Source organism: Chiloscyllium plagiosum, chromosome 3 (assembly GCF_004010195.1).
Source record: "Chiloscyllium plagiosum isolate BGI_BamShark_2017 chromosome 3, ASM401019v2, whole genome shotgun sequence".
Taxonomy (NCBI): domain Eukaryota; kingdom Metazoa; phylum Chordata; class Chondrichthyes; order Orectolobiformes; family Hemiscylliidae; genus Chiloscyllium; species Chiloscyllium plagiosum.
In genome coordinates this window covers 133,279,239-133,292,899 of record NC_057712.1, presented here as the reverse complement: position 1 = coordinate 133,292,899, position 13,661 = coordinate 133,279,239, and the positions used below count along the sequence as shown (strand labels likewise).

At 41.8% G+C, this 13,661-nt stretch overlaps 1 protein-coding gene across 1 annotated transcript in view; it reads left to right on the top strand.

Annotated features, from left to right (window-relative positions):
* Nucleotides 1-13,661, top strand: part of LOC122540182 (dynein axonemal heavy chain 8-like) — a 1,320,893-nt gene that overhangs the window by 878,250 nt on the left and 428,982 nt on the right. Inside the window, exon 49 of the mRNA XM_043675532.1 lies at nt 4,639-4,800. Coding sequence (XP_043531467.1) covers nt 4,639-4,800 — 162 coding nt within the window. The remainder of the gene's footprint in view (nt 1-4,638; nt 4,801-13,661) is intronic.

Here is a 13,661-nt window from a genome sequence, read left to right as displayed (position 1 = left end):
TACAGCCGCAACATGACCTCCCAACTCCTGTACTCAATACTCTGACCAATAAAAGAAAGCATACCAAATGCCTTCTTTACTATCCTATCTACCTGCGACTCCACTTTCAAGGAGCTATGAACCTGCACTCCAAGGTTTCTTTTTTCAGCAACACTCCCTAGGACCTTATCATTAAGTGCATAAGTCCTGCTAAGATTTGCTTTCCCAAAATGCAGCACCTCGCACTTATCTGAATTAAACTCCATCTGTCACTTCTCAGCCCATTGGTCCATCCGGTCAAGATCCTGTTGTAATGTGAGGTAACCCTCTTTGCTGTCCACTACACCTCCAATTTTGGTGTCATCTGCAAACTGACTAACTGTTTCTCTTATGCTCGTATCCAAATCATTTATATAAATGACAAAGAGTAGAGAGCCCAGCACCGATCCTTGTGGCACTCCACTGGTCACAGGCCTCCAGTCTGAAAGCCAACCCTCCACTACCACCCTCTGTCTTCTACCTTTGAGCCAGTTCTGTATACAAGTGGCTAGTTCTCTCTATATACTATGAGATCTAACCTTGCTAATCAGTCTTCCATGGGGAACCTTGTTGAACGCCTTACTGAAGTCCATATAGATCACATCTACTGCTCTGCCCTCATCAATCCTCTTTGTTACTTCTTCAGAAAACTCAATGAAGATTGTGAGACATGATTTCCCACGCACAAAGCCATGTTGACTATCCCTAATCAGTCTTTGCCCTTCCAAATACATGTACATCCTGTTCCTCAGGATTCCCTCCAACAACTTGCCCACCACCAAGGTCAGGCTCACTGGTCTATGTTCCCCAGCTTGTCTTTACCTTCCTTCTTAAACAGTGGTACCACGATAGCCAACCTCCAGTCTTCCGGCACTTCACCTATGACTATCGATGAAACAAATATCTCAGCAAGAGGCCCAGCAATCAATTTTCTGGAGTAAGAGGAAGATGTGCACAAAGAAAAATGATAATTGATTTTAAAAGTGTTGTTTATGGGAATTTAAAATCAGTTTTAAAACAGAGAAATGACTGGAGATTCTACAATGTGATACAAGACTCTCTATCACAGCTGGAGGAGAAAGTGAGGGCTGCAGATGCTGGAGATCAGAGCTGAAAATGTGTTGCTGGAAAAGCGCAGCAGGTCAGGCAGCATCCAAGGAGCAGGAGAATCGACGTTTCGGGCATGAGCCCATCTTCAGGAAGCGATTCTCCTGCTGTCTGTCACAGCTGCTGTCCAGTGACTCACCAATGCACTGACAAGATGATCTTCCAAATTCTTGAAACTATTTCGATCCAGGACAACAGAAGCACTCCCTGTAACTCCCCCTCCAAGTCATGTATCATTGCGACTAGAAATATAGCAAGGCAAGGTGCAAGTAACATTTGGGCAATTGCAAGACAATGACCATCTTCAACTAAAGAGAATCTCGTCACCGTCCCATGATTTTCAGTAATGTTACCATCACTGAATCTCCACCAGCACCATCTGAGAATTACCAATGACCAAAAGCTGATCTGGACTCATCATATAAATACTGTGGCGACAAGAGCAGGTCAGAGACTGAAGATATTGCAGCTAGTAGCTCACCTCCTGACTCCCAAAACCCTGTCTAATATCTACAAGACACAAGTTAGGAATGTGTCTCAGTCATGAAGAGTTTTCTGGGGGTGGAAGAAGTGACTTTTGGGAGTTTAACAAAAGGAGAGCAAGGCAAAGCTGATGTAATTGGCAGACAAGCTGGACTTGGGGTTACCTTTATGTGTGAGAAAAGGAGAGGTAATTACAGCAATAGCTTGAGATTTAAATTTGCTAGAAACGTCATTGGAATCTTTGCAAATTGCTATAATTCAACCACAGATGAAGCAGCTTCGACATGAAAGGGAACTGAAACAGTTTGAATTACGGTTAAAAGCAGAGGAAAGAGAAAAGAAAAGAATCTAAAATAAAATAACCTAACCTACACACCCCTCAATTCACTGCTGTCCATGTGCATGTCCAGCAGTCACTGAAATGTCCCTAATGACTCTGCTTCCACCACCATCGCTGGCAACGCATTCCATGCATTTACAGCTCTCTGTGTCTCTGTGTAAAGAATCTACCTCTGACGTCCCCTCTATACCTTCCTCCTAATATCTTAAAACTATGACCCCTCATGCCAGTCAATCCTGCCCTGGTGAAAAGTCACTGGATATTGACTCAATCCATGCCTCTCATTACCTTGTATACCTCAATCAGGTCACCTCTCTTCCTCCTTCTCTACAGAGAGAAAAGTCCGAGCTTAGTCAACCTCTTTTCATAAGACAAGCCCTCCAGTCCAGGCAGCATCCTGCTAAATCTTCTTTGCACCCTCTCCAAAACCTCTGCATTTTTCCGACAATAGGGCGACCAGACTGGACACAATATTCCAAGTGTGGTTTCACCAGGGTCTTGTAGAGCTGCAGAAAATCCTTGTGGCTCATAAACTCGATCCCCTTGTTAATGATAGGCCAAAACACCATATGGTCTCTTAATAAACATATCCACTTGGGTGGCAACTTTGAGGGATCTATGTACTTGCACACCCGGATCCCTTTGTTCCTCTACAATGCCAAGAATCCTGTCTTGAATCCTATATTCAGCATTCAAGTTCAACATTCCAAAATGCATCATTTCGCACTTATCCAGGTTGAAATCCATCTGCCATTTCTCAGCACAGCTCTGCATTCTGTCTGTCATGCTGCAGCCTGCACTGGCCCTTCATACTATTAATGGCACCTCCAACCTTTGTGTCATCTGCAAATTTACTAACCCATCCCTCAACCCCCTCATCCAAATCATTTATAAAAACTACAAAGAACAGAGGCCCAAGAATAGAGCCCTGCGGGATACTACTCACCACTGACGTCCATCTTTCCATCTACAACCACTCTCTGCCTTCTATCAGCCAACCAATTCTGAATCCAGACAGCCAGATCCCTGTATCCCATATCTCCTGACTTTATGAATAAGCCTACTATGGGGAACCTTATCAAATGCCTTGCTGAAGTCCCTATACACCACATCCACTGCTCAACCTTCATTGACCTGTCTCACCACCTCCTCAAAGAACTCAATAAGATTTGTGAGGCATGACCTGCTCCTCACAAAGCCATGCTTATTGCCTTTAATCATGCTATGCTTTTCCGGATAGTCATAAATCCTATCCCTCAGAATTCTTTTCAAAACCTTGCTGACCACAGACGTAAGACTGACTAGTCTGTATTGCTAGGGATTCGCCTCCCTCCAATCCTCCGGTACGACTCACATGGAGAGTGAGTAACAAAGATCTTCACCAGTGGCTTCGCAACCTCCTTTCTCACTTCCTGGAGCAACCCAGGATAAACCTGGTCTGGCCCTGGGGACTTATCAATCTTAATGTTTGCTGAAATTTCCAGCACATCAACATCCTCAATCTTGATCTGTTCAAGCCTGTTTCCCAGCTCCTCAAAGTTCTCATTCACAACAAGGACCCTTTCCTGGGTGAAAACTGAAGCAAAAAAATTCATTTAGGTCTTCCCCTATCTGCTCAGATTCGACGCAAAAGTTCCCTATGCTACGCCTGATGGCTATCTCTATGACTCTATGACAACAGTTGAAAAACAAAAGAAAGCAGAAAGTAGAATAACTTAACTCTTGGAAAACCTAACCAACCCAATACAGTAATTATTACTAATTAACTGTTCCAATACAGTAACATTCCCATAAACACACCACTTAGCATAAAGGCAAATTCAAACAGATTCTTACAGGTAGGAGGGAACAACATCCAGAGAGAGATTTCCAAGAAAGTCAGACAAATCCTTGGCTGAAGCTTGCAACTTTTCTGGACTCACATATCTTGTGACTGCTATAGCTAAAAAAACTAGAAATTACCTGAACCAGGAGAACTGGCCACTCCCATTCCTTTGTTAAACTTTTAAACTCCCTAGACTCCTCAGAGCCTCTGCCTTTATGACCTATCTTCAGAAAAACCAAGGACAAAATAACTTTTTTAAAGTGACAGCATCATCACACTGTACCTGGGTACAAGTAACAATAGCTGAAAATGTGTTGCTGGAAAAGCGTAGCAGGTCAGGCAGCATCCAAGGAGCAGGAGAATCGACATTTCAGGCATGAGCCCTTCTTCAGGATTCCTGAAGAAGGGCTCATGCCCGAAACGTCGATTCTCCTGCTCCTTGGATGCTGCCTGACCTGCTGCTCTTTTCCAGCAACACATTTTCAGCTCTGATCTCCAGCATCTGCAGTCCTCACTTTCTCCTACAAGTGACAATATATTGAATAAATAAATAAACAAACCAAAGCCAAGTTGTAGGGATTTCCAAGCAGGTGGATACTTTTTTTGACACAACAATGTATTCAAAGATTTTAAAGCAAAAATGGAGGATTAAAGAAGGGGTTATAATTTTTGAAGGATGGACAGGTCAAAGCTTCGTCTCGTGGATGAAAACTAGAGAGAAGGGAATTCACTTCAGCCTGTGCAGTCAGCAGCTCAGCTTATTGACAGTTTCTCATGGAGCCATTGCTCCACTGTGGTTTCCAGATGTGAATGTTTAGCAGTGTGAGAGTAATCAATTTATAATGAATTTGAATTTCATTAACAGGTGGATGAAGATGAGCCACTTTTCCTCAGCCTGATCAGTGATTTGTTCCCGGGTATACAGTTGGATAGTAGCACCTATGTGGAACTGCAGGCTGCTGTAGCCAATCAGGTAGAAATAGCAGGATTAGTTAATCACCCACCCTGGAATCTCAAACTTGTTCAGGTAAATGCACTGAGTTATTTAATATTTCACTTAAAGCATATACCATATACATCAAGTTTTAAACAATTCTTTGAGATATGAAAGTCAGTGTCAACAGTAACATTTGCTTATCCCTAACTGACCTTCAATATTCTTTTACTATTTATGAATCACTATATTTTTTCAAATTTACTGAACTGCTGCACATTTAGAAATTTATGACACAATATTCTTGAAATGTGAATAGCATACTCTTATTTTAATGTAAATGTATCTCAATTATGTTAAGGTTTCTTAATTTAAACTAATTAGTTAAAAGATAGATAAATGTGAGGTGCTGTATTTTGGGAAAGCAAATCTTAGCAGGACTTATACACTTGATGGTAAGGTTCTCGGGAGTGTTGCTGAGCAAAGAGACCTTGGAGTGCAAGTTCATAGCTCCTTGAAGTGGAGTTGTGGGTAGACAGGATATTGAAGAAGGCACTTGGTATGCTTTCTTTATTGGTCAGGGTATTGAGTACAGGAGTTGGGAGGTCATGTTGTGGCTGTACAGGACATTGGTTAGGCCACTGTTGGAATATTGCATGCAATTCTTGTCTCCTTCCTATTGGAAAGATGTTGTGAAACTTGAAAGGGTTCAGAAAAGACTTACAAGGATGTTGCCAGGGTTGGAGGATTTGAGCTACAGGGAGAGGTTGAATAGGCTGGGGCTGTTTTCCCTGGAGCTTTGGAAGCTGAAGGGTGACCTTACAGAAGTTTATAAAATCATGAGGGGCATGGATAGGATAAATAGACAAAGTCTCTTCCCTGGGGTGTGGGAGTCCAGAACTAGAGGGCATAGGTTTAGGGTGAGAGGGGAAAGATATAAAAGAGACCTTAGCGGCAACTTTTTCACTCGGAGGGTGGTATGTGCATGGAATGAACTACCAGGGGAATTGGTGGAGGTTAGCACAATAGCAACATTTAAAAGGCATCTGGATGGGTATATGAATAGGAAGGGTTTGGAGGGATGTGGGCCGGATGCTGGCAGGTGGGACTAGATTGGGTTGAGATATTTGGTCGGCATGGACGAGTTGGACAAAAGGGTCTGTTTCCATGCTGTACATCTCTATGACTCTATGACTCTGAAGCAAAACTGTAATGTTCTCATTTATTAAGTTACAATAAAATGCAGAGGTCCGATTTTGGGGTAGAATAAAATAATAGAATGATAGAATGGTTACTGCATAAGAAGATGCCATTTGTCCAGTCATACCCAATGCAGCTCTTGGCAAGTTCCAATCCCCCATGTTTAGGTGTAGCCTTGAAAATATTTTCTCTTCAGATAATTATCCACTACTCTTTTGAAACCATGATTGTGTCTTCCTCCACAATGTCAGGCAATGTGTTCTAAAACCTAACCACTTATGGGTTGAAACTTGATTATTGATTAGATTACTTACAGTGTGGAAACAGGCCCTTCGGCCCAACAAGTCCACACCGACCCGCCGAAGCGAAACCCACCCATACCCCTACATTTACCCCTTACCTAACACTACGGGCAATTTAGTATAGCCAATTCACATCTTTGGACTGTGGGAGGAAACCGGAGCACCCAGAGGAAACCCACGCAGACACGGGGAGAACGTGCAAACTCCACACAGTTAGTCGCCTGAGGCGGGAATTGAACCCGGGTCTCTGGCACTGTGAGGCAGCAGTGCTAACCACTGTGCCACCGTGCCGATTTTCCCATGTTGCATCAATTTTTAGATTTCATCTGAAATCAATGTCCTCTGGCTCACATTCCAAATGCCAATGAGCATTGTCTATCTTGATTTTCTCTGTCCAGCCTCTCAAACAGTTGAACACCTGTAATAAATTGCCTCTCAACCTCTTTCCTAAAAAGACCAACACCAGCAGTCTAACCACTCTGATCCCTGGAATGATACTTGCAAATATTTTTTCAGACTTCTCTCTTATCTCTTGGTATAATTTCTGAAATGTCGTGGCCAGAACTATGCACAATATTCTAAATGGAGCCATAGTAGTGTTTTAGAAAGAATCATCATAATTTCCATTGCTGCTGTTTATGATGTGGAGGTGGCACTGTTGGATTGGGTTGTACAAAGTTAAAAATCACATTAGGTTTTAGTCCAACCTGTTTATTTGAAAGTACAAGCTTTCAGAGTGCTGCTCCTTCATCAGGTAGCTAGTGGGACAGTACATTGGACACAGATTTATAAGTAAAAGATCAAAGTGTCATACAACTGATACGATGTATTAGACGGTACGATGTATTGGGCGGTACGGTGGCACAGTGGTTAGCACTGCTGCCTCACAGCGCCAGAGACCCAGGTTCAATTCCCGCCTCAGGCGACTGACTGTGTGGAGTTTGCACGTTCTCCCCGTGTCTGCGTGGGTTTCCTCCGGGTGCTCCGGTTTCCTCCCACAGTCCAAAGATGTGCAGGGTCAGGTGAATTGGCCACACTAAATTGCCTGTAGTGTTAGGTAAAGGGTAAATGTAGGGGTATGGGTGGGTTTCGCTTCGGCGGGTCAGTGTGGACTTGTTGGAGCGAAGGGCCTGTTTCCACACTGTAATGTAATCTAATCTAAAACCTAGATGGCTGTCAAGTTTTCAATCATTGAGAATCGGGATGCACGTTTCGATTGATTAATATGTAACACTTCAGCGGTCAAAGACATTCAGCCTTGGATCTTCAGGCGACTGTCCTCCAAGGCGGACGTCGGGATACACAACAACGCAGAGTTGCAGAGCAGAGGCTGATTACCGAATTTGGTACCTATGAGGATGGCCTCAACTGGAATGAAGGGCTTTTGCCCGAAACGTCGATTTTGCTGCTCATCGGATGCTGCCTGAATTGCTGTGCTCTTCCAGCACCACTGATCCTCAACTGGGATCTTGGATTCATGTGACACTACAGGTGACACACACACACACACACACACACACGCACACGCACACGCACACGCACACGCACACGCACACACACAATAAAGTCCATCTCATTCCAGATGGGATACAGACACACTCTAACCTCACACCTTTAATGCATTGTCTGAGCTAAGAATTTACCTATTTTATACTGATAAAACCTTAAGTTATCGCTGGGCAGTGACTTGAAAGAAGTTCTGGGATTTATATATTAATCAATCAAAACTGCAAACCCCATTTTAAATGATTAAAGACTTAACAGCCATCTAGGTTTGTCTAATACATCACATCAGTTGTATGACACTTTGATCTTTTATTTATTTGTGCATCCTATGATCCTGACCTGCTAGCTTCCTGATGAGTTGAGTTGAGGGGGAGGCACGGTGGCTCAGTGGTTTCACAGCACCAGGGTCCCAGGTTCAATTCCAGCCTTGGATGACTGTCTATGTGGAGTTTGCACATTCTCCCTGTGCCTGCGTGGGTTTCCTCTAGGTGCTCCGGTTTCCTCCTACAGTCCAAAGATGTGCATTGACCATGCTAAATTGTCCATAGTGTTCAGTGCATCATTCAGAGGGAATGGGTCTGGGTGGGTTACTCTTCAGAGGGTCAGTGTGGACTTGTTGGGCCAAAGGACCTGTTTCCACACTGTAGGAAATCTAATCTAAAAAATTGATTTGAATTGAATTTATTGTCATGTGTACCGAGGCACAGTGAAAAGCTTTGTCTTGCGAGCAATACAGGCAGATCACATAGTTAAGTAGGGTTACTCTTCAGAGGGTCAGTGTGGACTTGTTGGGCCAAAGAACCTGTTTCCACATGTAGGAAATCTAATCTAAAAAATTGAATTGAATTGAATTTATTGTCATGTGTACCGAGGCACAGTGAAAAGCTTTGTCTTGCGAGCAATACAGGCAGATCACATAGTTAAGTAGCATAGATAAATAAATGATAGGTAAACAGCGGCAAAAAGACAAGTACAGGTATGTTAAGAGTTTGTGAGTCCATTCAGTATTCTAACAACAGTAGGGTAGAAACTGTTTCGAAAACGTCTGGTGCATGTGTTCAGGCTTCTGTATCTTCTCCCTGCTCAAAGGTGCAGTGCTGTGAAAGCTTGTACTTTCAAATAAACCTGTTGGATTGTAACCTGGTATTAGGTGATTTTTAACTCTGTTTATAAGGCATTGAAACCTGTATGTCTTATTAATAATTTATTTAACCTGCACCACTATTTCCAATAATTTCAGCACACATAGTCCTGTGCATAGTCCTGTGTCACCATGGATTTACGAAAGTTGTCATATTTGACAATCCAGCTATAGTTTTTGACATTACTTGTAACAGTGGTAAAGCAATGTTGTATATTTGGATTTTCAGAAGGTTTTTATTAAGATCTCATGCACAAATTTAGTACACAAACATAAATTGCATAGGATTGAATACCACTGTGGATTGAAAATTGGTCATCAGACAGAAAGTAGGAATAAGCAGGTCATTTTGAAGATGACAGATTGTTATCTTGTACACAATCTATATACTTGTAAAGGAGATAAATTAAAGCCCCTCAAAAGGATTATCCCAAGGGTAGAAGATCATGGTAAGAGGGGCTGAGAGCTATGTCCCAGTAACCTTCCCTCATCTCACCAGTGAAGCACAATACTAAGCCTAGGAATCTGAAAAGGATGGTGAAGGTTTTACAATCAGAGGCTGATTACTTAAAAAGAAAGGAACTCCCACTAAGACAATGGAAAGAAAATCAATAGACATGTTTCATGATATAAAACCCTTTACAGTAACAACGAGCTGAAATCAACACAATTCAAACAGTAATTAACAAAAAGAGAGTACTTGGGGTACTTTGAAAGTCAGTGCAACAAAGGTATGCTTTACATTGTTACAAGCAATTGAATTGTTCTGAGGACAATGTAGAACCACATGTAATCAGATGTAAGCTGTGCAGTTCTGTCACATCCAATCATGAATGGTGGTGACAATTTAACAACTAACAGGAGAAAAAAACCTGCACTACTATCATGGTCCTCATCAATGTTAAGCCAGAATTATCAAATGGTTGATTTTGAATTATCTAGTAATAATAGAATCAGGAAATTCCACACCATTTGGTTAAAGATTTTAGTTAAATATATCTGATAGACCAGAGGGCCTCATGGATGCCCAGTTTAGAGATCTTAGATCTGCTCAAAGTCTGTCACATGACACAATGGATAATCCTCAATTTAAAGAAGACTTTGTCTCTGTGATGACTGTGAGGTGGTCTCTCCTACCAACACAATCATTTGTAGATAGATCTGTGGTGGATTGGTGAGAACACGGTAAAGTCAACATTTCCTCTTGTTGGCTCCCTCACCACCTGTTGGAGACCCAACCCAGCAGTAATGTCTTATAGAAATTGACTAGCTCAGTCAGTAATGACCTAGCTACAGATCCACTTCAGTTATCCTCAGTGATTCCACCAAATCATGTTCAATGTGGAGGAGTACTGATTCATCAATGAAGGAAACACAACACATTGTAATCAGAGGAGGTTTCCTTGCCCTTGTTTCAGAGATCATAAAATTTCGAAGGGTTCAGACTTAATTTTGGGGGCAGCTCCCTGCTGACTGTACACAACTAAATGAGATACTGCAGAACACTATAGTTCTTGGCTCAATGATAGCGAAAGAACAGTGATATATTTTTAAACTGGGGTGATGAGTGAGTTGAAGGGGAACTTGCAGGTGGTGGTGTTTCCATGTACGTGCTGCTGTTATCCTTCGAGATGGTAGTGGTTGTGGGTTTGAGGGGTGCTGTCTTATGACCTTTGGTGAGACTCAGCGCATCCTGCAAATGGTACACGCTTCTATTATTGAGCATCGGTGGTCAAGAGAGCGGATGTTTGTGAATATGGTAACAAGCGGGCTATTTTGTACCATGTGTGTTGTTGGCAAGCAGGGAGCACTCCATCATACTCCTGATTTATGCTTTGTCGATAGTGGACAGGCTTTACATTATCAGAAAGTCAGTTACTCACTGCAGTATTCCTAACCTCTGATCTGCTCTTGTAGCTACTGTATTTGTTTGGCTAGCCTGATCAATGGTAACCCCCTAGGACAGGGGTGGGAACCTGCGGCCTTAAGGCTACATGTGGCCTTCTAGGCCATTGTGTGTGGCCTTTTGAATGAATCCAAATTATGCAGAACAAATCTTTTATTTTTTATTAATATGTTTTTTTCATCCTTTATTATTTTTATTTTAATCTTAAAATGAATGTATTTAAAATACCAGAGAGTAAAAGAAAATTCAACAAAATAATCTTCACAGACTGACCGCCACAATTTAAAAAATGTGAATTTTGAAGAATATATAAAAGTTTCCTGGATGCGGCCTTATTAGATTACAACTAACATAATGTGGCCTTCCAACATGAAAAGGTTCCCCACCTCTGCCCTAGGATATTGATAGTGGGAGATTCAGTGATGGTAACACCATTGAATGTTAAGGGGTGATAGTTAAGTTGTCTCTTATTGGAGATTGTTACTTCCAGGCTTTTGTGTGACACAAATGTTGCTTACCTCTCTTCAGCCCAAGTCTGAATATTGTGCAGGTCTTGCTGCACTTGAATATGGACAGCATTAGTACCTGAGGAATCGCAAATGGTGCTGAGCATTATACCAACATCATTGAACATTGCCATTTTGATGTAGGGTAGACCATTGATGAAGTTGGTTGGGCCGAAGGCAGTACCCTGAGGAACTCCTGCAGAGATATCCTGGAGCTGGGATGACAGATCTCCAATAACCATGACCATCTTCCAATGCGTTAGGTACAGCCTAACCAAAGAAGAGATTTTCCCCTGATTCCCATTGACTCCAGTTTTATCAGGATCCTTGATGCTACACTTGGTCAAACCCCTTGAAGTCAAAAGCTGTCACATTTGGAATCAGCACCTTTGCCTGTGTTTGAACCAAGGCTGTAATGAAGTCAGGAGCTGAGTTTGGCAGAACCCAAACTGGGTGTCACTGAGTAGGTTATTACTGAGCAGGTGCTGCTAGATAGCACTGTTGATAACACCTTCTTTAACATAACTGATGAATCACAAAATGAGTAAGCAGGTACAGCAAGCAATTATAGCAAGTATGTGGAAGGCAAATGGAATGTTGCCGTTTAACGCTAGTGGAATGAAATATAAAACATAGATGTTTTTATAAAGCTTTATGAAATGTTGATAAGAGATCATCTAGAATACAGCTTTTGTATCTGTATTTAAGAAGTATTTCAGACTACGTTCATGTGACTGGAATGGTATATTAACTCATGAGAAAGCATTTAATAGGTTGAATTGGCATTGAGGTTTAGAACAAGAGTTTTTTTTTTAAAGAGTTGTGAGTCTCCAGAATTCTCTTCTTGAGAAAACAATAGAGGTAGGATCACTTAATGCTGTTAATGTAGTGGGAGATGGATTCATGCTGAACAAAGGTTATTTGGGGATAGGTGGGAATGTGATGTTGAGACCATAATCATATCAGCCATGATCCTATTGGAGGATGATGCAAAATAAAGAGGCAGGAGGGCCAACAGATACTCACAATTTGCATGTATGTCTCAAAAAGCCAAAGAATTGTAGATGCTGGAAATCTGAAACAAAATCAGAAATTGCCAGAAAAACTCATGAGATCTGACAGCATCGGTGGAGAGAAATCAGTGTTAATGTTTTGGGTCAAGTGACCCTTCTTCAGAACTCCTTTCTGTCCACCAATGCTGCCAAACCTTCTGAGTTTATCCTGCAGTTTATGATTTTGTGTATATGCCTGTTCATGTCACCCCTTTTTACCCAGTTTTACGGCTCGCATATTGGAAGATCAGGGAAAATTAATCCATTTATTCAGAATGAACCCAATATATTAATTGTAGCATCGAGCTCTGTATTGAAGAATAACCATTACCAATGGACAACCATTTGCCATCAGTGCTTAACATAAAACAACAAAACTGCAAGAAATAATTTCACAGAGGCTTGTTTACCCTGACTATATTTTTATTCCATGCATAGCATTTGTGAGAAACCGTTTGTCATTTTCCTATCTTAATTGTGAATCATTATTGTGTGGAATTGGGGTTTTTGAAGTTTAAGTTGCATAGTAGTAGATTAAAAATATTTTCATTTCTCTGCATTTCAATAAAGTTGTGTGTTATAAGAAATTGAGTTATTTTCTGTTAATGACAAAACCTGCTGTGAATTCTTATAAAACATGGAAACATTGCATCGGTATTTACTGTAGAAAAGGATATGGAAGATATAGATTGTAGGGAAATAGATGGTGACATCTTGCAAAACGTTCAGACGACAGAGGAGGAAGTGCTTGATGTCTTGAAATGGGTAAAGGTGGATAAATCCCCAGGACCTGTACCCTAGAACTCTGTGGGAATCTAGAGAAGTGATTGCTGGGCCTCTTGCTGAGATATTTGTATCATCAATAGTCACAGGTGAGGTGCCGGATGACTGGAGGTTGGCTAACGTGGTGCCACTGGTTGAGAAGGGCGGTAAGGACAAGCCGGGGAACTAAAGACCGGTGAGTCTGACCTCGGTGGTGGGCAAGTTGTTGGAGGGAATCCTGAGGGACAGGATGTACATGTATTTGGAAAGGCAAGGACTGATTAGGGACAATCAATGTGGCTTTGTACGTGGGAAATCATGTCTCACAAACTTGATTGAGTTTTCTGAAGAAGTAACAAAGAAGTTGATGAGGGCAGAGCGGTAGATGTTATCTATATCGACTTCAGTAAGACGTTCAACAATGTTCCCCATGGGAGACTGATTAGCAAGGTTAGATCTCATGGAATACAGTGAGAACTAGCCATTTGGATACAGAACTGGCTCAAAGGTAGAAGACAGAGGGTGGTGGTGGAGGGTTGTTTTTCAGACTGGAGGCCTGTGACCAGTGGAGTGCCACAA